This window comes from Delphinapterus leucas, chromosome 3, assembly GCF_059928025.1.
Source record: "Delphinapterus leucas isolate spDelLeu-1000000601 "Yukka" chromosome 3, BTC_Dleu_Yukka2, whole genome shotgun sequence".
Lineage (NCBI taxonomy): Eukaryota > Metazoa > Chordata > Mammalia > Artiodactyla > Monodontidae > Delphinapterus > Delphinapterus leucas.
Window position 1 is genome coordinate 136,021,707 of NC_143131.1, and position 23,011 is coordinate 136,044,717.

At 45.3% G+C, this 23,011-nt stretch overlaps 1 protein-coding gene across 5 annotated transcripts in view; it reads right to left on the reverse strand.

Moving 5' to 3' along the window:
- ATP10B (ATPase phospholipid transporting 10B (putative)) overlaps positions 1–23,011 on the reverse strand; it is a 157,901-nt gene that overhangs the window by 59,734 nt on the left and 75,156 nt on the right. For 4 of the 5 annotated variants that reach the window (XM_089909632.1, XM_089909633.1, XM_089909629.1 and 1 more), the window contains 5 exons: positions 21,297–21,403; positions 17,062–17,193; positions 13,510–13,637; positions 11,364–11,616; positions 10,072–10,307 (listed from right to left, as the gene is read on the reverse strand). In XM_089909632.1, coding sequence (XP_089765758.1) covers positions 10,072–10,307; positions 11,364–11,616; positions 13,510–13,637; positions 17,062–17,193; positions 21,297–21,403 — 856 coding nt within the window. The other variant, XM_089909630.1, reaches the window with a different exon arrangement.

Here is a 23,011-nt window from a genome sequence, read left to right on the forward strand (position 1 = left end):
TGACCAGCGTCACCCAAGGAGTCATTGTAAAGCCAGAATTGATGTCAGACCCCTTGACTGTGAACCTAGGGTCTTCCTTTCTGTGGTCGTGGTAAAGTAGCTATGTTCCCTTATGAATGCTCCCTTGCGTACTCCTCTAACCAGATTCCAGGGTCCATCCAGTTTACCAACATCACTCACGGAACTCTGAGCCAATTTCTTTTTTTCTTTTTTTTGCGGTACGCGGGCCTCTCACTGCTGTGGCCTCTCCCGTTGCGGAGCACAGGCTCCGGACGCGCAGGCTCAGCGGCCATGGCTCACGGGCCCAGCCGCTCCGCGGCATGTGGGATCTTCCCGGACCGGGGCACGAACCCTTGTCCCCTGCATCGGCAGGCGGACTCTCAACCACTGAGCCACCAGGGAAGCCCTGAGCCAATTTCTGATAATAGTAACGACAGTTCCATTTCGTGGAGTGTTTCTTATGTTCTGGGTACATCCATTATCTCACTGCATCCCCACAGCACACTATCTGTTGAGTACTATTATTCTCCCAGTTACCTCTGCACTTCAAACGAGGAAACTGCTGCTCAGGGAGATTAGGTGTCTGGCCCAAGGTCTCACAGCAAGTTGATTCAAGATAGTCCGACTCTAGAATTCATGCTCTTTAACCTCCACGCCAGGCAAGATCTCCCATGAGAAGGAAGTGGCCTTTGATACTTGCTGACAGTTGGCATCTTTAGTGTCTGGGATCCCAAATACAACTGACGGGCTTATATATCTAATCCTTAGGGCTCAGCAGGGAGTCCATGAGATTATAAAGGGGATTATGGGAATCTTTTTCAGAAAGTAGATTTCATTTTTTTTTTGGCAGGGGTACATGAATGGGATGCTTTTAACCCTTACCAAAGATACCCAGACTTGGGAACAAGCTTGGAGGTCATCAAGGCCAAATCCCCTATTTTCCTGATGCTAAAACTGAGTGCCAGGGAGGAGGGTAGTGAACTCCCCAAGATTGCACATTGAATCAGAGTCAGAACTAGGACAGTTTTCACACCACCTGACTCCGGCCTCTGACAGCACACCGCTTTGCTCCAAGCTATGCATTAGGTATTTCCAAACGGTGACACAGTTAAAATGATTTAACGATTATGTATTGCATGTCCATTACTCTCTAGTCTCTAAGTGCCATGAGGGCAGAGACTGTGATGTGTCCCTGGTGCTTGGCAGCCTGTAGGCACTCACTCGAACCTTTGTTGCCTGACTCCTATCTAGGACACCATGCTACCTCACCAATGATTAACCCATGGGGGCTGTTTGTTAAAACTCTTATTTAGTATATTTCTACCCAATCATATAGCAGTGCACTAAAAAAAAAAAGTTCTGCAAAGGGCCTGCTTCTCTCTGGCATTGGCAGCAGGCCCAGCCTGCAGGTGTCAGCGGCAGATGTCAGGGAAGCTTTATCCAGGCACGCAGACTTGCTTCTGCAGGGCAAGCTTCTTCGTGGTTCCCTTCATCCACAGCCCATTGGTTTGCTGTCCGGTTCATTAACATTTAGGAACTTGGCATGTAGGATGCTTTTAGAGAAAGCAGTGCCCCCAACCCCCTCCTTCAGTCTGTTTCTCTGAAGGAAAAGAAATATACATTTGTGGAGCTACCAGTTGCTCAGATTAGAGCTTTGTGGCAGCTGGGCTCCCAACTGGTTGGATTTCTTTCTATTGCAGAATACCCGAAGCTCAGATAAACCCTCTTTGGGGAAGGTGATCTCTGACCTCACACCACATCCTCAAGGATCCTCCTATGATCATCAGATTATATCTATTGACAACTTATAGCAAAGTCAGGGGCTTTGGTAAGTGCTTCCATGTACATCATGTAATCATTATAACAGCATCAAAATAGCTACTATCATTCTCCCATTTTATTTATGAGGCAAATGAGGCTCACTGAAGATAAGTAACTTATCTAAGGTTCCAAAATCAATTAAAAAGCTGGCTCTTGAATCCAGTTCTGCTGATGCCAAAACCCAAACCCTTAAACACAATGCCAGCACTTCCCAAACTCTAACATATACACAAATCAGCTGGGTGTCTTATTTAAATGCATATACTGATGCAGCAGTTCTGGAGTGGGGTCTGAGCATCTGCATGTCTACAGGCTCCCAAGTGGTGCTCCTGCCGGGGGTCCGAGGACAAGAGTTTGAGTAGCAAGGCTCTAGGCTATAGGGCTGCCCTATAGATATAGCCCACTTCCTCTCTGACTGGGGAGTGTTCTGCATTGAAGGCTGGGAGAAGAAGGCCAAGCTCCATTCCATTACACTCCTCTCAGTTTTAGTGACGGCTCACTCATGGTCACATTGGTGACTATCACTAATTGGGTGCAGCAGATTGTTGCCATGGGAACCCACAGAGCCAGCGGTGGAAATGAACAGGAACCCTGGTGCATAGGCCTGGAAGCAAACTCTGTGGCTTGGTTCCTCCCATGTCTCTATCTCCTCGTTCACCTCTCTCCGACCTGTGCCTCTTATTCCAGCCATTCCTTGGAACCCCAAGTCTCCATTTGCTTGTGCAGAATGTCTCCCCTAAAACAACCTGCACTCTCCCCACTAGATGGTCTCTTCTCTTTGCTCTGGTTAACCTTTAAAATTTTGTCTCAAATTCAGCTCTGATGCTAACCCTTCCAGGAAGCCCCCTGATGCCTAGTTTGATGTAGGTGCACCTCTTCTGGGCTCCTATAGCACCTCTGCACCCATACACCCCAGCACTGAGAGCAGTGCCCTGTAGGCACTGGGGTTCTTGCCCCTTCACTGGGCTGTAAGTGCCTGAAATCAGGAACAATGCCCCATTAGACTTTACATCCCCAGTGTCTAGAACAGTACTTGCTATATTATTTAGTATTTGTTGACCGACCAACAATAAATGAAAGGCTATTCTAAAGAAATGTAGACACTGAGAATACAAAGACTTGGAAGAAGGGGAGGAGGCAGACCCTTCTATTTGCTTTGGTGAGTGTCTGAACTCATACAACCACTTGAAAAGTATCAATCAAAATTTTAAAAATGCACACAATCTCAATTTAGCAGTTATGCTCTAAGAATACCATAGAAAAACTTACATACATGTATAAACATGTGATGGCTCGACCATCCAACAAATTCTAACAGCCATTAAAAATGGGATGAAGTGGCTCTCCATTGAATATCTGTCAATTTGTCTACATATATGAAATATTCCCCAAGATTCATTAGGTTAAGAAAAAGTCCAAAGTCCAAAACAGTGTGTATGCTATGCTTCTGTTTGTGGGAAAGGATGTGTTTATGTGTACACCCCACTTGCCTGCTTCTATATAGATACAGCACCTCTGGCAAAGACACAGGAATATACAAATAATGGTTGTCTCTGAGGTGGTGGGGAATAGAGGAGGGAGGGAGGCTTACTCTCTTCATTTGCCCTTTGGTTCCTTTTGAATACTTAGCCACGTGGTTGTATTGCTATTGTCGAAACAAACTTGCCCAGTTGCTGGGGAACTGAAGGCTGAAGTATTATTTAGGGCAGTCATGTTTTTGCCCTTGATGATGGTGTGGCCTTGATGATATTGAGTTTGGTTCAAGAATGGGGAGAGCTCAATATTAGTAAATATTTGCTTAAATAGAAGCATGTGGATTATTAAGGTAAGCTTTTCCCTAATGGGACAGAAGCCCCAAGGAAAAAAACTCAGTGGCCTAGCAAGAAGAGAGTTTCCCACAGCATCCATTCATGATAAAAACCCTTACCAAAGTGGGTATAGCGGGATCATATCTCAGCATAATAAAATCTATTTATGACAAACCCACAGCCAACATAATACTCAACAGAGAAAGCCTTCCTGCTAAAATCTGGAATGAGACAAGGAGGCCCACTCTCACCACTTCTATTCAACATAGTATTGGGAGTCCTAGCCACAGCAATTAGACAAGAAAAATAAAAGATATCCAATCTGGAAGGGAAGAGGTAAAATTGTCATTATATGCAGATGACATGATGTTATACATAGAAAACCCTAAAGACTCCACACAAAAACTACTAAAACTGATAAATGATTTCAGCAAGGTAGCAGGATACAAGTTTAACATATAGAAACCTGTTGCATTTCTTTATACTAACAATGAAATATCAGAAAGAGAAAGTAAAAAAAACAATTCCTTTTAAAATTGCATCAAAAGAGCCCAAAACCAAAACCAAACTTAGGAATAAACCTGACCAAGGAGCTGAAAGACTTATCTGCTGAGAGCTATTAAACAATGATAAAGGAAACTGAAGATGATACAAAGAAATGGAAAGATATTCCATGTTCTTGGATTTGAAGAATTAATATTGTTAAAATGGCCATACTACTCAAAACAATCTATAAATTTAATGTGATCCCTATCAAATTACCCATGACATTTTTCAAAGAACTAGAACAAAGAATCCTAAAAGTTTTTTGGAGCCACAAAAGACCCAGAATTGCCAAAGCAATTCTGGGGAAAACCAGCAAAGCTGGAGGCATAACCCTCCCAGACATCAGACAATACTACAAAGCTACTGTAATCAAAACCACATGATATTGGCACAATAACAGACATATGGATCAGTGGAACAGTAGAGTGAGCCCAGAAATAAACTCACACACCTATGGCCAATTAATCTTTGACAAAGGAGGCAAGAATATACAATGGAGAAAAGACAGTCTCTTCAGCAAGTGGTGTTGGGAAAGCTGTAAATGTAAATGTAAATCAATGAAGTTAGAACACACCCTCAAACCATACACAAAAAATAAACTCAAAATGCCTTAAAGACTTAAATATAAGACATGACACCATAAAATTCCTAGAAGAGAATATAGGCAAAACATTCTGTGACATAAATCGTACCAATGTTTTCTTAAGTCAGTCTCCCAAGGCAAAAGAAATAGAAGCAAAAATAAGCAAATGGGACCTAATCAAACTTATAAGCTTTTGCACAGCAAAGGAAACCATAAACAAAATGAAAAGACAACCTACAGAATGGGAGAGAATATTTGCAAATGATGTGACCAACAGGAGCTTAATTTCCAAAATATACAAAAACTCATACAACTCAACAACAAAAAAACAAACAACCCAATCTAAAAATGGGCAGAAGACCTAAAGAGACATTTCTCCAAAGAAGACATACAGATGGCCAATAGGCACATGAAAAGATGCTCAACATTGCTACTTATTAGAAAAATGCAAATCACAACTATAATGAGGTATCACCTCACACTGGTCAGAATGGCCATCATCAAAAGTCTACAAATAACAAATGCTGGAGAGGGTGTGGAGAAAAGGGAACCCTCTCATACTGTTGGTGGGAATATAAATTGGTGCAACCACTATGGAAAACAGTGTGGAGGCTCCTTAAAAAACTAAAAATAGAGTTGCCATATGATCCAGCAGTCTCACTCCTGGGCATATATCCAGAGAAAACTCTAATTCAAAAAGATATATTCAGGGGCTTCCCTGGTGGCGCAGTGGTTGAGAGTCCGCCTGCCGATGCAGGGGACACGGGTTCGTGCCCCGGTCCGGGAGGATCCCACATGCCACATAGCGGCTGGGCCCGTGAGCCATGGCCGCTGAGCCTGCGCGTCCGGAGCCTGTGCTCCACAACGGGAGAGGCCACAGCAGTGAGAGGCCCGCGTACCGCAAAAAAAAAAACAACAAAAAGATATATTCAGCCCAGCGTTCACAGCAGCACTATTTACAACAGCCAAGACATGGAAGCAACCTAAATGCCCAAGGACAGATGAACGGATGAAGAAGGGGTGTGTGTGTGTGTCTAAGCCAGCCATTAAAAAGAATGAAATAATGCCATTTGCAGCAACATGGATCAACCTTGTGATTATCATACTAAGTGACGTAAGTCTGACAGAGAAAGATAAATACCACATGATATCACTTATATGTGGATCTAAAATATGATACAAATGAACTTACTTATGAAACAGAAACAGACTCATGGACATAGAAGACAAACTTATGGTTACCAAAGGGAAAGGGGGTGGGTAGGGATAGGTTAGGAGTTTGGGATTAGCAGATAGAAACTACTATATGTAAAACAGATAAGCAACAAGGTCCTACTGTATCGCACAGGGAACTATATTCAATATCCTGTAATTAGCCATAATGGAAAAGTATATGAAAAAGAATATGTCTCTATCTATCTATCTGAATCACTTTGCTATACGCCACAAACTAATACAATATTGTAAATCAACTATAGTTCAATAAAAAAAAAAAAAAGAAAGAAGTATCCCAGATCTTGTAAGACCCAGTTCTGTGAAAAGGGTCACCACAGCTGTGTGCCCCCATTTGGGACCCTGGGAGCTAAAGGAAGCAAAGCTGAGACAGGCTTCATCCATTTCTTGCCCTGTGTGGTCACATGACTTACTAAAAGATTTTGCGCGCTTGACTAGTTAAATCAGGACTCTTACCTAACCTTGCCGTGGGAGTTTGTGCGCGTGGGCTGTCCCTGTCAACCTGGAGCAGACTATAAGTATGGCACAAATATCTTCCCAAGAATGAAAGGAAGACCAAGTTTCAAGAAAGGAGGCAGAGGGCCAAAGACACCGCCTTTACTTCCCTCTATTGCATTCTTTCTAGACAGGTGGGAGGGGTCGTGCCCACAGAAGGGAGAGGTGGTGGGGTTTGGAGCCTAAACGGCCCTGATGCAAACTTTATGATTAGGAAAACAGTCTTTGGTCTGATGACTCAAAAATATTTTTCCAAGTGGCATGTCTAAACAAAGACTCTCTACTCCAATCTTGGCTGCTTACAGACCAGGGGGGAAAAGGCATTTCACTTTCCCTCCGGCAGGACTATTAAATGCTGGCTCAGAACTCACCACTTTCCTAAGAATATTACCCCACCCTAAAGCCACAGATTTTAGAGCAGCCAATTAGACAACAATAACAGATGCTTCCTTGATCTTTGTAGTAAAAGAAAAAAGCCAGCTTTTGTTGTAGTGGTTGTTATTGTTGATTTTTGGTTCAGAGCAATGGGCTTCTTTGGAATGGGGTTGGGTGCTCCGCCATGACCTGGCATCCCTGGGGCTTCAGAGGCAAGTTCTGGCTGAGTTTACAAAGGAAAGGTAAAGCACTGGTCTTGCCAAGACATTACCCAACCAGGTTGGTTGCCAGACGGGCGGGTGCAAGAGGAGGCAACACAGAAAGCCTGCCAAGCGGGGGTGAGTGGGAGCCAGGAGCCAGGGCATCCCCCTGGGGCTGCCATGGACGTTCTCCCTGGACTCACTCAAGGGTCTGCCACTCAGACACAGAGAGTTTACAGGTTAGTGTCAGAGGCCTTTAAGGCAACATACATCACCCCCTTTAGCGAATGCCTCCCAGGCTGTACAAGGCGCCCGTCTGACCCAAATGAAGACCATTTTCCAGTGGGGTGATGGTATGCTTAGAGCGTTTCTCAATCTTGGTTGCTCACTGGAATCATCAGAAATAAAAACATGAATGCTCAGCCCCCACCCTAGCCCGAATATCCCAGAATCTCAGGGGAGAGAGCTTGACATTGTGTTTTATGAAAACTCCCATTTCCCCTCCCTGTCATCAGTTATGTGAACATTTGTCCAAGGCAGACAGCTTTCCTTTAGAAAAGTCATTTAAAACTTCTATTAGTTATCCATCTGTCTAGAACACATGAGCTTTAAGAGTTAAATCCTCAAAATCAACTCACGAGGCATAACAGTAATCCCTTTTCAAGATGAGAACATCGAGGCTTCCAGCTCAGTGAGTTGACCAAAGTCACGGAGCTAATACACAGTGGAGCAAAGATGAGAACCTGGGACATTTGCCCCAAATGTGCTTAATTCATAGCTGGCAGCGACCTTGCTGGTCAGCACAAGCATCATAGTATTTGACTTTTAGGACAGCCAGTCAGAGTTGTAAGCAACGTATTTTCAGGTGATGAAACAGGGAAAGAGAGAGGTTTAACATGTTGCATAAGGCCACCCAGCAAGCCTCAGCAGAGTTGAAACCAGAGCCTATGTTTCCTGACCCTTGACCCAGTGCCCTCCCTAACACATAGCCAGGATGCTGACCCCACTGACCCCAGATTTTCAGCCTGACTTGTAGAACAGCATAGTTAGCAGCTCATAAAGAGAACACATCACCATCCTGTCTTGCTCAGGCAACAAGAGTTGGGTCTTACTCTATGTGTCCATTTCCTTATTGCTCCTAAATGCATTCAGTTAGAACTGGACTTGGAATGTGCCAGCCAGGGCAGAACAATGACATCCAGGATCTGGAGGCAGCTCATAAGTTAACGTGTCCCTTTCACTGACCATCAGCTAAGGGCCCCGAATAAAAGTTATACTGACTGACTCAGGGCTGCAATTTTTCTGGGCTGCTGAGATTTGTCCGGCTGGGCAATGAATCTGTGTATCCCAAATGAGATGTACACAGGAAAGCTTCCTTTTCCCCCCCGTGTCCTGGGGGAGACATTCTCAGACACACGGGATGCCCATGGTATCTAGAACTGGAAGATGCCAAAAGACACCGGTAGTGCAAGACTTACCACCTGTGCCCAATGAGAATTCACTGAATTCATTGTCCAAATATTTAGGTAAAGAACTGAGGGGAAGGGCATTCCATTCAGAAGGGACAGAATTAAATTAAAGAAGGAAAGACTTGACAATATGCATGTCCTGTTGTTACTTCATTTGGGAAAATCAAAAAGAAAAATAAAACCTAAAATCTTCTCAAAGGATCATTCTTCTCGTAGGTTTATAAGCATTATATGTCTTAACACACTGTTATCGTTTTCTCCTTGCTACTATTGCATTTCTGTGCTTGATAATAACATAAGAGAGTTAAATTTGTACTTACTTAAAGTTAGATAAACAACAACCCAGAACATACAGTCTCACAGCGTTTCTTGTCACAGTCAGAAAACAGAGTCCTGGATAATGAATACTAGGTAGCAATGTGGAAAAGGCTCTTGATATCATGTCAGATGAAAAAAACCCAGCAGCTATAATTTACGTGTACTATGACTGCAAAAATGTTAAAATATGTAGTTTGTGTGTGTGCACGTGTGTGTGTATTAGTGGGGGAAATAAAAGACTGGAAGGAGATTCACCAAAATGATCATTTTGAAAATCTAATGTTCTAATAATGGGATAATAGCACCAGTCCCTCTGTATGTGTGTCTTGTTCAAGATACCTGGGGCTCCCTGAGGCCTTTTCTGTAAGTGCAGAAGACTCTGGATGATGTGTTCCCCAGAGGAAGAGCCTGGTGCAGAGGAAAGTGGGATGAGACAGGAGTCAGAGGCCCTGGTTCTGGCCTTGACTTTTTGGGCATGCTGTTGTCATCTTGGGGAAGGAACTCAGTTTCTTCACCTGCTGCCTGGACGTCTAGTGGTGACTATCCCAATGGATCAAATGTGAGGGGCCAGATGCAGAAAGCCCCAAAGTTGCAAAGTCGAACATCCTAGGGGCCTGGCAGTTAGCCTAAGGGAGTGACGTGGACTGAGTAAATTTGACAGAGATGTTCCTTGCATCATAACAATTTAAGACTCTTTATCACAATAAATACATTCTCCCATTTTTCTTGAAACCTAAGCCTTACGGGCTCATCTTTTGTTTTTCCACCTTATAGAAACGTGGACATGTCAGATATTTCTTTTTCCTCTTAACTGTATTTTGGAAAAAATGCATAATGAACATGCTGCTGGGCCTCAGCTCAGGGATGAGGATACAGAGAGAGGGGGTGAGGGACAGTGATGGACTGAGGACGGCACGCCCAGGCTGAGCACCGACTTCTTCATTCAAACCACTTATTGCCACAGGGAAATGCCGGCTTAGTGGGGACACTTTTTTCAATTCCATTTAGAAATCTCCCAATTTCTAAACATTGAACATTCGAAATTAACAAGAATCCTACGTGCCCCAAAAAACCTGTGTAGATTACATACAAGACCAAGAGCTGCCATTCTGAGAGCTCTTCAGGGTTTATACACCCTTTTCTCTTTCATACCCCAGAGCCCTCCCCCTTCTCTCCCTGAGACAGGCCACCAGCAATTCAAAGAGGAAAAGGCAGGGACTTACTATGGAGCTGCTGAAGGCCACAGGGGGCTGTGAGATTTCACAGCGCCCCCCGGACCTTTGTCGCCAGTGGCCCTGGATGCGTGCCCGGGCACTCTGGCTCCTCAGAGGCTGGGACCCTCCTTGGCCCCTTATTGTTGCTGGTCCCTGGTCCCTTCGGGCTGGGAAGGACAAGCACCGGTATTGGGTCCACTCTTCACTGTCTGAGTCCAGCTCCTCTGGGGTCTCTAGTCGCTTAGCTGCAGGAAAGGAACCCCGTTATTGCGCCAGTCACACCTTGGCCAGATCATGGTTGGGGAGATGCCAGACTTTGGGGGTGGAGCTAAGAGTAGGCAGCTGGCTACCCCAGCTGGTGAAAGAGGGGTGCAACTAAGTTGCACAGGTTCAAATCCTGGCTCTCCTACCTCCTAGCTATGTGACTTTGCGCTTCGCATAACCCATGCCTCTCTTTCCTCAATTAGGGGTTATAAAAAAGTACCTAACTCACAGGCTTGTTTTGAAGACTTAACGATATAATGATATAAAAGTGATTAGCATACTCTAAGGACTGGTAGTGGTAGCTGTATTATTATTAAGAAGAGATTAGAAGCTCCATGTAAATGGTTACCACTGTGGCAAAGGGGATTGGACCGCCTTTAATATCCCCTCTTTTCTCTTTCTCCATCCCTCCCACTCAAAAGAATGAATGCTGCTCTTGTGAGTTTCTTCTCCTAGTTAGGAAGAGTGTGTGTGTGTGTGTGTGTGTGTGTGTGTGTGTGTGTGTGTGTTGTCGGGGGAGGGAGCTGAGGGAATCAGTCAGCTCTGTCGGCCACCTTCAGTCTGTGCAAGATAACAGTCCAGGCATTTCATAGCCACATCCCCTAAGGCAAAGCTGGAGGGCGTTTCCTGGATGTATCACATCTCACCATGTGCCTACACCTGGGCCTGTCCTGTCAGGTAAGGGGACGTGAGAAATTCTTAAACTTTGGCTACGTGACTGGCACATAATTTGGACATTTCCCCAGTGCATTCCTGACAGATAAAAATCCTGTGTGTAAATGGCACCAAAGATCAACCGACTGGAGGGCTACCACACAGGAGATCACTGATAGCCTTTGTGAACAAATGAAAGTTTACAAGTGATAAGAACAGCATTGATCTTTGACAAGGAAGCCACAGGGATGCAGGAAGCTACTTCCCACAGAGCCACCCAGCCTCTGCTGGGAGCCAGGATAATGGTTTTTATCATCATTCTCTCAGGAGAGCAGGGGCAATTCCTTTAGAAGAGGGGTGGGAGCCCCTGGAAGCCCTCGTACCATTTTCTTGGTGAGAATACTCGTGGCCCATGATGGTACAACGCCTGAACACCATCTTGTTCTCGGTCAGCGTCCCCGTCTTGTCAGAGAAGATGTACTGGATCTGGCCCAAGTCCTCAGTGATGTTGAGGGCTCGACACTGAATGGACAAATAGGTCTCTTCATCATACAGGTCAAGGTCATTGTGCAGGAAGAAGACTTGCCCGAGCTTCACCAGCTCGATGGACACGTACAGGGAGATTGGGATCAGTATCTGTGGGGAGATCAATTCCCATCGTATCAGAAAATGGGCCTGTCCCCCACCTCAGAACCTTCACTGGGTGATGGGAGTAGCAAAGGGATTTCATGGAAAGCTCAGGTCAGCTCACATGATGGACTTTCTCTGTGAAGTTAAAGATTAATGACCTCATGCCTCCCTTGGCATTCTTAGGGTCATCTGAAAAAGAGATACACCTTCTTCAACCAGAGATATCCAGTACGGGGTAGGCACTCACCATTGCTTGTTTAATGACTGAGCCAGAAGGAGGTAAGGAGCTCTAGCTACCTCAGTCCAGAGTCTCCTGATGCCCCTCGGATCTCTATGCCACCAAAGACTGCTGCCCACTTTGACGGGTATTCAGACTCATTTTCTTTTGAAGGATAGTTAACTTACAATGTTGTGTTGGGTTCAGGTATGCAGCAAAGTGATTTAGTTTTATGTATATAACATACATATATATATTCTTTTGCATTGTCGTTTATTACAAGGTTTTGAATATGCTACACAGTAGATTCTCGTTGTTTATCTATTTTATATATAGTAGTGTGTGTCAGCTAATCCCAAACTGCTGATTTATCTCTCTCCCCCGCTTTTCCCTTTGGTGACCTATGAGTCCTATTCAGACTCATTGTTGATCCCTGCCCACTGATCCAATACCTAGTGCCTATCAGGTGCTTTATGTGTCACATGCCGTTCTAGGTCGTGCAAATGGCAGTGAGCAGAACAAAACCTCACATTCTAGTAAACAAACAAAGAAGTAGATACTGGGTAGCGGTAAGTCTCATGAAAAAGAGTAAAGAAAAGTGAAAGGGGTGAAGGCTGGGAGGGAGTGGGTCATAAGCCATGACCTTTGCGCAGAGACCTGAAGAAATGAGGGTGTGAGCGTGAGGTTATCTGTGGGAGGAGGAGGGTTCCGGGCAGCGCATGGGTGGCTGGGTGCTTGCAGGGCGGGCGTGAGAGTCAGCAGGCCTGTGTCTGAGTGTGCAGGAAACAGCTCGGAGACGTGGTCCAGGAGGGAGTCGGGGTCCAGATCACCTAGGACCTTGGTGGTTGCTGTCAGAACTTCAGTTTTCACATTGAGCGGATGTGAAACCACCAGAGGGTTCAGTGCAGAGGACAGCATGACCCTACTCACATCTTAAAAGGATTACTGTGCTCAATGAATGAACGAACTAATGAATGAAGAAGGATCATCAGTAAGAGGACAGTGAAACACCCTCAAATACTGGAGGGACTCAAACATAGATGGGGTTTTGTTAAAACAAAACTACAACTTGCCTTATCTTTTCATAGACTGTGATTACTTATAGAGCCTGAGGATTTTTTTTAATCTGTCTCTTTATACTTCACTGCAGGTGTTTACCTATAGTCGTTGCCTTTCTTACCTCTCTCGTAGGTGCTCTATGTTTTTGTTTTTTTCCTCCTGTATAGTGCCAGTTCTCTTTTTCCATCTCAAACTTTCAAATGAGAAAACACTAACCTGTGGTTTCTTTCTCTCAGTGCTTGGGGTCTGAAAGTTCTCTGTAGTTCTCTGTGCTGCGTTATCTTTTGTTGTTCCCGGGTCACTAGGGTTTACCTGTTTAGATCTGGCAGAGGGACAGGCACACGTGGATCACTGCTATAATCTTACTTTTAAATGGAAAATGCTGATAAATATTTTCCTCTGCTATTATCTGAGGCCAAGGTCCCCTCCACAAGGCAGGGCTGGTCCTGGCATAATCCCAGTTGTGAATACTTTCAAAGACCCATAAGAAAGCGATAAACATTTCCCCATCTCAGTCCAGTTAGTTCTTTCACGGGGCCAGCGCTGATTTTTCTTTAGTTTGCAAAGTTGGGCAGATATTGGCCACGGGTCTTCTGAGTCCCAAGTTACAGACGGCCTCCTACCTGGAGCAGAATGATCATGGTGAGGAACATGTAGAAGCCTCCAAGGGCAAGGGGAAGGAAGTTGCCCTCGGCATCTGGCACATCAAAGGGAGGGTGTTCTGCAAAGGTTCCATTCCAGAGGCTGTGACCTAAGAGGAGGCAAAGCCAGGCAGGAGGCAAAATCTCCCATTAATCCTAAATGGGTCAATTACATCAGCCCTTCCCTGACCTATTGCCAGAAATGAGTGTGCTTTGGAGGAACCCATCCTTATTCTATATAGCATAGGGGTGTGTGTGTGTGTGTGTGTGTATTCAGTTAGCTCTAAAGTGGTCCTTCATATATACTACATTTCAATCTCTTGATAGGCATTAAGTCTGTCCTCCCAGAGGAGACTAGCATGGGGATTACTTACATTTTGTTGAAGTCCTGTTATTCAGGGGTTGGAAAGCGAGAAAGGGGCATGAGTTTTTTTTTTTTTCAGTTGTGTGGTAGAAAGAACATGGCTGGGAAGTCTTCACAGACCTGTATCCTAGTCCCTCTTTCTCTCCCATGCACATACCCATCCACCCATCCATCCATCCAATCAATCATCCAATTACCCATCCACCCATCCACCTGTCCATGCATCCATACATGCATCCATCTATCCATCCGTCTGTCCGTCCGTCTATATCTCTGTTCACTCACTCCTCCCTGCCTCCTTCCTTTCCCTCCCTTTATCCAAAATTTTTTAATTCAAGAAGGAGTCGGTCCTACTTCTTGTCTTTGAGGAGTTCTCTACCAAGTCAGGGAGTCCGATGTAAAGATACAAATCCCACCTAGCATGAGGGGTGCTATGCCAGATCCTGGAACACTACGAGAGCCCAGAGTGACGGCACCAGAGGCAGACCGAACCCTCTGTTTCCTTAACTGTAAATGGGGATAACAATACCCATCACGTGAGGATTGATAAGTGCACCTCGCACCGAGCTCTCTGAATCTCAGCATCCTCACCTGTCAATTAGTAATAATACCTTCTCCATGGGGTTGTTGTGAGAACAGGATAACCTAATGTGTATGATGCTCTTGGCCCCAGGGCAGGGACTATAGAGAATAAAAGGCATAGGGGTTCCTACCCTGACCCTAAGATACTTCTTTGCACAGGAGGTTGGGTCACATACCATCAGATACAGCAGAAGAAAGGAGACTTACAGACGTGAGGTTAAGGGCCAAATGTAAGGCACAGAGTAAGGGTTACTACAGACCGTGAAAGAAGTCAGAGCAGGCTGCATGGAGGAGGAGGCCTGGAGGGGTTCTGAAGACCAGGTAGGTACTGGGTGATCAGAAAAGCCTGGGGGGAACATTCTGGGCAAATAAAAAAGAAACACCATCTTCACACAATTAAAGCAAACATGTGATAAATGACCCTGAATGGTGCTCATTCGAGAGCTTTCACCTCCCGCGGGAGCTGTGTTTGATACGGTGCCAGCAGCGGCCTGTGTTATTCTCAGGCAGAATAGAATCCTGCCCCTCCCAATTACTTTCTCCACGTATTTATTATCTTGGGCAATCTACCAAGCTGCTTCTGGTTGGCCTGTACCTCATCTAACTCTGTGATCTTTTAATCATTCACTTCCTTTCCCTGGAGACGCAGTGAGATGATCTCCAATGTCCTTTCCAGGTCTGACGTCCCTGAACGTTCGGGACGTTCCCTGTCCCGAAGCAGAGCTGACAGTTCTCCAGAATTTCCGGGGACACAGGGATGGCCCACAAAACGAACAGTTGGTTTTCTGGTTTGCCTGCTTCCGTCCCATGCGGGTGCTGCCCTTCCAGCCACGAGCCCCTCACATGGAGTGCCATTAGACACATCTGGGAAGCATATTCATTCAAAACTCCAGGCCACGCACAAGATTGAATCCCACTGTCTTCACTGTGGTGACATAGAAAATCTCTGTGGGCCTAGGAAGATCTTAAGCTTTGGACACTGTCTTTCTTTTAATCTTTTTTAATTTTGTCCGCACCTCATGTCTTGCAGGATCTCAGTTCCCCTGCCAGGGATTGAACCCGGGCCACAGCAGTTACAGCACTGAATCCTAACCTCTAGGCCACCAGGGGACCCCCTGGACACTGTCTTTTAAAAACAGTGATGGGTGCGATTTCTGACAAAAGTAGAGCGCAAACGCTATAGCTGCTCACTGGCGTGGGGTTGGCAGGGGGTTCTGGACTCAGCATACGAGTTCTTAATTTTGATCCTCCCTGCTTCTTTCTGGGGTCTCCTTTAGGGTCCTGAGAACCATCCTTAGTGTTAAGCCATGGAGGGGGAGAGTGGATAAGAGTGAGGGCCCCTCTTCCCCTACCCTCCGAGGATCTATTGAAATGGCTCCGATCACTCGTGTCTACACCTCCCACAGCTGTCTAAACCTGGCCGTCGTAGAACCTGGCCACGGCCCATTTCTAATCAGGTCTCCACCCTTGGCCTTGCTCTTGGCACACCAAATGGCCAAACACTCCTCTGCATAACATGGCTCTCCTTCCTGCCGCTGTGCTTTGCTTGTGCTGCCCCTGGGGTAAAGTGACCTCTCTCTTTCCTTTCACAGCTGCCTGCCTCATCCTGTTCCTGTCCCCGCCCTCCCCTGGTGAACACCTGCTGCATCTGGGAATCAGCTCCAGCGAGACTTTCTTCCTTGATGCTCCCATAATCCCGGTCGTGGGCTGAATAATGGCCCCCTAAGGTGTCCACGCCCTCATCCCTGGGCCCTGTGAATGTGCTACCTTAGATGGCAAAAGGGACTTTGCATATGTGATTTAGTTAAGGATCTTGAGATAGGAAAGAGGAGCCTGGATTATCCAGGTGGGCCCAATGATGGAACTACAAGTGCCCTTATAAAAGGGAGGCAGAGGGCCACACTCCCACAGACAAGAAGGAAGTGTGAGTGGAAATTGGAGTAATGCGCTTTGAAGATGAAAGAAGATGCTTCAAAGGGAGAAACACAGGCAGCCAGTAGAAACTGAGCAAGACAAGGGACCGATTCTCCCCCTGGAATCTGCAGCCCTGAGGACACCTTGGTCTCAATCCAGTGAAACCGACTTTGGACTTCTGAACTCCACAGCTATAACAGAATCAACTAGCATTGTTTTAAACCACTTAATTTGTGTTGACTTTTGACAGTGGCACTAGGAAACGAGCACAGTACCTGTTACCGCCCTCACTGAGTGGGACAGATGGTGTTACTGATTCTGTTCTCAGGTTGGACTTCCTCCTACTAGACTATGAGGACCTTCCTGCTCTTTGAGGACCGGTCCTGTGATTGATTCATCTCGTTACCCCTTCATGACAAGGGGGTGCCTGGGTTCAGGAAGTATTTCTGGGACAGATACATGATAGACGCTCTTCCTAAGATTTAGAGTGCATACTACTTTCAGGAGAATGTCGTCTGCATTTGTACTTAATTGGCACCCTGTTAAAATACGGAGTAGGCTTTCTTTGAGGCTTTTCTTTCTTTAGATGAGGAAACTGAGGCTCCGAGTTGCAGCAACTCGCCCAGAGAAACAGAAGATGATTGTGGGGTTGTCCTTTCCGGAACATTCCATACCTACAGCCCCAGTGAGGCACATGAGGAAGAGGATCCCGATGCAGAAGAAGATGTGTGTGTTCATGCGCCGCTCGATCTTGCTGCGTTTGTACCGTGGGCCGCTGTTGTTCAGCATGGCTTTTGTCTCATGGCCTTTGAGAGAAAATGAGATCGTCAGTCCTTGGCCCCTGTTTGACTCTGGCTCTTCTCCCATGAGATTTCGATACAAGAGAAGTTTCATTCTCTAACCTGAATCTGTCCTGCTGCAGGGAGGTTCTGGGAACGGCCGGAGAGACCTCACACAACTTGTCAGCAGGTTTTTACTGAACATCCCCTACCTGCCAGACACTGGTGGGCATGGACAGAGCTACTGTGCACAGGCTGTGCCCTGCACAACTCGAGAGGTAGCCCTCATTTTGTAGCTGTCATAGATTTGTAAGCCCATTAGGACACATTTGTAGCAAATGACAGTAAGCTGTCTTGAGGAAGGGCCATCTTTTTCTAATTTGCACAGAGGTGCTGTTATGGGCTCAGTGGTGGGATACAGTGGTGAGACACATGATTCACAATCTGGTGGAAATATACAGGGAAACAAGTAAATAAGGTAATTACAGTTAGCCATAAGTCTCATGAAGTAAACAATAAATAAGGGGCTAATAAATAAGAGATGGTGTTACAGAGTGTGGTCAGGGAAGGCTTCTCAGAGGAGGTGACATTTGAGGGAGACCTGAAGGGAGAGAGAAGAGTTGTGAGAAAAGGGTTTTAGGCTGGGGAACAGTATGTGCCAAGGCCCTGTGGCAGGACTGTACTTGAGGCCAGTAATTATCATGCTTGCTTCTTTGCCTAAGGTGTTGTCGTGCTCGTGCAAGAGTGGTAGTGGCTAAAGGTCTCCACCCCAGCATTAACTCTGGGCAGCTACTCTCCTACCCTGGAGTTCTGCATAAAGTTCTGTTTAAAGAAAAGACAGTAAAATTTAAAAACTACTGAGCTCATTCAGGCACCAACCCCCCTCTTTTTTTTTTTTGCAATTAGAGAAATTCAGGACCAAAACGTAGAAGGGACCTGCTCCAAACGAAAGAATAAATTGACACCAGAGCCACATGGAGAACCCAGGATTCTGACTCCCAGTCTATTTCTCCTTCCAGTAACTCCTGGAACCCAAACCACCCAGCTAAGAGTTGAGAGTCAAACTGAGCCTTTGTCTTTAGAACAGAGCCTCCCCTTTGGGGCTGCCAAATTGTATTTACCACGCTGTACCCCTCAGCAGTCAAATTAAAAGAGACCCATCACATATTTTCTGTGCAAAATTAGAGAAAACCAATACATCAGCTCCAGCAGTGTGTGGTTTAATGCTACTTAGCTGGTGGCCTTGTGGATTTAAAGCAGCAACAAAACTGTAGGCGTGAGCATGCTAGGCTTATTAAATTAGACTCAAGTTGCTGCAGCTGTGCAGGGGCTGACACAGCTGTGGTTCCTGCGTGCCCCAGGCTCACCCCGTAAAAGGGGTCCTCGGGCCACCCCCTTCACCCACCTGCTTCCTCACTTCCTAAGATCCCCCTGTTCTTTTGGCAAAATTTGGGCTCAAGGGGGAGGCAGTATGGTGTAGTGGATAGAATGTGGGCTCTAGTGTCCGACAGAGCTTGGCTCTGTGGGTACCTGACCTTGGGTTATAGGGAATTAATCTCAGGAGACATGTGACCTTGGGGGAATTAATCCTTTTGTAACTCAACCCCTCATCTGCAAAATGAGATATAATCGTTGTGTGTTTTGGGGTGGGGGAGTGAACTGATATACACAAAGTACCTAAATTAGTTTCCGGTACACAGTAGGAGCTCAATAAATGTTTGCTGTGAGGAGCGCATACCTCCACACTGAATCTCTTCCTTCTGGAAAGCTCACTTGTCCATTTTCTGGCCTTTGACTCCGAGGTGCTCCCACTTTGTTCATCTGTATTATCAAGGCAGAGAAGGTAGCTCTAGGCCAGTCATTCTCCCCAGGGGACACCTGGCCAAGTCCCGAGAAATTTTTGGTTGTCACCTTTGAGGAGGTGGTGCTAATGACATCTAGTGAGCAGAAGCCAGGGATGCTGCTAAACACCCTATAGGATGGCCCCCACCACAAAGAACAATCTGGAACAAATGTCAGTGGTGCTGAGGTTGAGAACCCCTGGTCTAGACAGTAACACTAAACACAAGTTGCACCATTTTTGCTCACATTTCTTGAGGCCCTAATGTGTGCCAGGCATTGTGAACCTTATAACCCTAGGAGGCAGGGGTTATCAGTGCTCCTTGTGGTGAAGACTGAGCCAGCTTCTCAGGAACTTGCAGCCAGGCAGTGATTCAGCCCCAGGCGGCCTGAGTCCCCAGTCATGGTTAACTCTCCCTGCATCTGCCTGCCCACACACCACTCCCATCACCCACTCTGACCTTTGTTTCTGATTAGGCAGAGAAGCAAATCCACGTCTATGCAGGTTTTTTGGTGCGGTAGGGACTGGAAGCGTTCTTGTCTACTAGGTCTACCAGATGGCACTGAACTCCATTGCCAAAGACCCTTGAAAGCAGTGACCTGTGCTGACAAATATAACATCCCTCCCCCAAATTGGGGAAAGCCAGCTAGATTGTGACACAACTTTTTAAAAAACATATTTTTGGTTTTTTTAAATTTAATTTGATTATTTTTCATACTGCAGGTTCTTATTAGTTATCTATTTTATACATATTAGTGTATATATGTCAATCCCAATCTCCCAATTCATCCCACCACCACCGCCCCCCCTCACTTCCCCCCTTTGGTGTCCATACATTTGTTCTCTGCATCTGTGTCTCTATTTCTGCCTTGCAAACTGGTTCATCTGTACCATTTTTCTAGATTCCACATATATGCGTTAATATATTTGTTTTTCTCTTTTTGACTTACTTCACTCTGTATGACAGTCTCTAGGTCCATCCATGTCTCTACAAATGACCCAATTTTGTTCCTTTTTATGGCTGAGTAATATTCCTTTGTGTATATGTACCACATCTTCTTTATCCATTCATCTGTCAATGGACATTTAGGTTGTTTCCATGACCTGGCTATTGTAAATAGTGCTACAATGAACACTGGGGTGCACATGTCTTTCTGAATTATGGTTTTCTCAGGGCATGTGTCCAGTAGTGGGATTTCTGGGTCATATGGTAATTCTATTTTTAGTTTTTTCAGGAACCTCCATAGTGTTCTCCATAGTGGCTGTATCAATTTACATTCCCACCAGCAGTGCAAAAGGGTTCCCTTTTCGCCACACCTTCTCCAGCATTTGTTGAAAAACCTATTTTTCTTTCACAGTCCCCCAAAGGGAATCTTAGGGTGGACTGATGTTTTAGTGCTTTTCTATGTCTAACAAAAGTGGGTGTCTACTCAGACCAAGACAAATCAAATCAAACAAAATAACAAGCAAATGAAATACTACAAGGTGTCCCAGTGAGTGGAAGATCCAGGGAAACGTATTCTGGAGACTTCCAGGGAAGGTAGACACTCCAGGGGGACTGTGTTTCCTCTACAGAAGAAGTCTGCAGTTGTTCACGTAACAATAGACACATACTGAGTACCCACGGAGTGCCAGGTGCTAGGTACTGGGGATAAAGCAGTCCCAAGACCTCCCTCCAATACTTCAGGTACCATTGTGAGAAGTTACCTTTTTTCAATGGGAAGCAAAATCAAAGTGCAAAGGAGAGATAGACCACCATATATGGAGCCACAAAATGAATAAAGGTAATAATAAAAACAATAACTAAAACCCATCCTGCCCTCACTTGCTACACACAGCTCTGGGTTCTTTCCATGTGCTGGGTCACTGGACCCTCATGGGGGGGCCTATGGGGCAGATGGAAATATTCTTCCTGTTGTATAGCTGAGGACACTGAGGCACACAAGGTGAAGTTGCTAAGTTTGGTGATGTTATTCCTCAGGCTCAAGTAGATACTCTTCATCCCACCTGTGGTTAGTGTCAGAAAAGTGTTAGGGACACATGAGCGTGAGTCCCCCTCCCTGTCTTGTCTGGATAGGTGACAGTAACTTGGAACTGAATTATGTCTCTGTGGACCAAGTGAGCTGCTGTGATTCCAGCCTCGGTTTGCTTAGCTGAGAAATGGGAAGTCACATGACTCTACTCCTTAGAACTGATGTGAGTTCCCACTGACTGCAGATAAATTTGGAGGAGGTTTTGGAGGAGAGAGGATAAAGGACAGGGACATAGGAAGCTGTCCAGGGACAGTTACCCGCGTAGATGACAATGCCAACAGCCACTTTGGTGTTTCTGATGGTGCAGCCTCGAAGCAGAAGACTCTCACTGCCAAAGCCGGTTCTGCTCTGGTCGAGATGTTCCCTGGGGATGAGGAAAGACAGGGAGCTGTTTGGTGGCCTCTCCACGCTGTCACCGGTGACTGTCATAGAATTAGAGGGGCAAGTAACAAGATCACTCTTCTCTCTCTTCCTCAGAAGAGTGATATTAACTCAGAATCTAATCCCCGTGTTCAAGTGCAACTCTTCATTGCTCCTGGGATGTCTAGTGGGGGCTGGACCATTAGAAGGGAATTACCCATCCCTAAGGACGTAATCATTTACTCACCTAAAAGGCAGAACTCTGCTGAGGAAGCCTTAAAATAAACAGACCTCACAGGAGGTGGACCAGCAACCCTGTGCGACATCCTGCAAGGCGGCTTCTCAAAAACGAGGTACATGGAGTGTTTCCCTTTCTCTAGCCTCCAGAAGCACTGCAATTTTCCAACTCACTCTAGAAACTTCTGAGTCAGTCCACATTAGTGATTACTCAGCGTCTGGCCCTTATTCTATCCTGATGCCCTCCATTTGGGTTTTTCAGGAAATTTAAATACAACTTTCCCTCAACATTGGGGAGAACAGAAAAGTAATAATCTGAACCCTTAGGGATTTTTCTCCTTCTAATTCTTTAATGCTTCATTTCTCTAGGTCCAGTGATAAGTGTTTTCCATGTATTAATTAATGGTCATGACAATCTTATAAGATAGGTCATGTTTCCTACTCATTTTATAGATAGGGAAATTGAGGCAAGTTCACAGAGCTAGTATGTGGCAGAAAGGGGATTCAAACCCAGGGAGTCTGGCTCCAGAGTGCTATACTGCCACTCAATACTCCTCTTAATAATAATTCTTTGTTTGTAAACTACATTTATTTACATTATTTTATTTGTGTCTTCACAGCTCTGGGAAGTTAGTACGGTGATCATCCTCACTCATAAGAAAGATGAAACTCAGAGAGGGTGAGAGATTTTTCCAAGGCCACTCACCTAGTACATGGAATATCCTAGGACTTGGGAACCCAGGCCCCAGACACCAACCCTCATGTGGTTTTCACTACACCAGGGTTCCCAATATAGCACCCCATTAATTGATATTGAATCGGAGTCATTCCCATTTGCAGTTCTTTGAAATCTAATGAGGAAATGTCTCAGTATTTCGTTAACTTTTTTCTAGCCCTTATTTATCTAACTTTTCAACACAGAGGAGGCTTTGGCAAGTAATAGTCTGTAGTTAGAATGAAATAATAACTGATTTGATTTCATTTTATTAATTTTACTGTTATGAAGTTTATATATGGAAAGCAATACTGCCATAAATCTATGGCAATCTACATATGGCAGTGATGCTGGATGCCCACAGTGCCAGTAACATACATTTTCCTTTGGAAATAAAGAAAGCCAATTAAAAAGTTGGAAAGTAGAGGTGTTTTATGAATGTAATACAAATCATAAAGGTGGTCCAAGAATGGCTGAATTTTATGACCTACCTCTCTTTATCAAGGAGGGAGTTGGCTATGGATAGTATATTGGGATAGAAACTTGAATGATTCAGTGTCAGTAGCTAGTGGTTTAAAGAGTGTTTTTTTATGATTCTCTGAGGTGATAACATATGACAGCATCTTTTTCTCCCGGTCATAATGTTCCTTTTTCAATGGA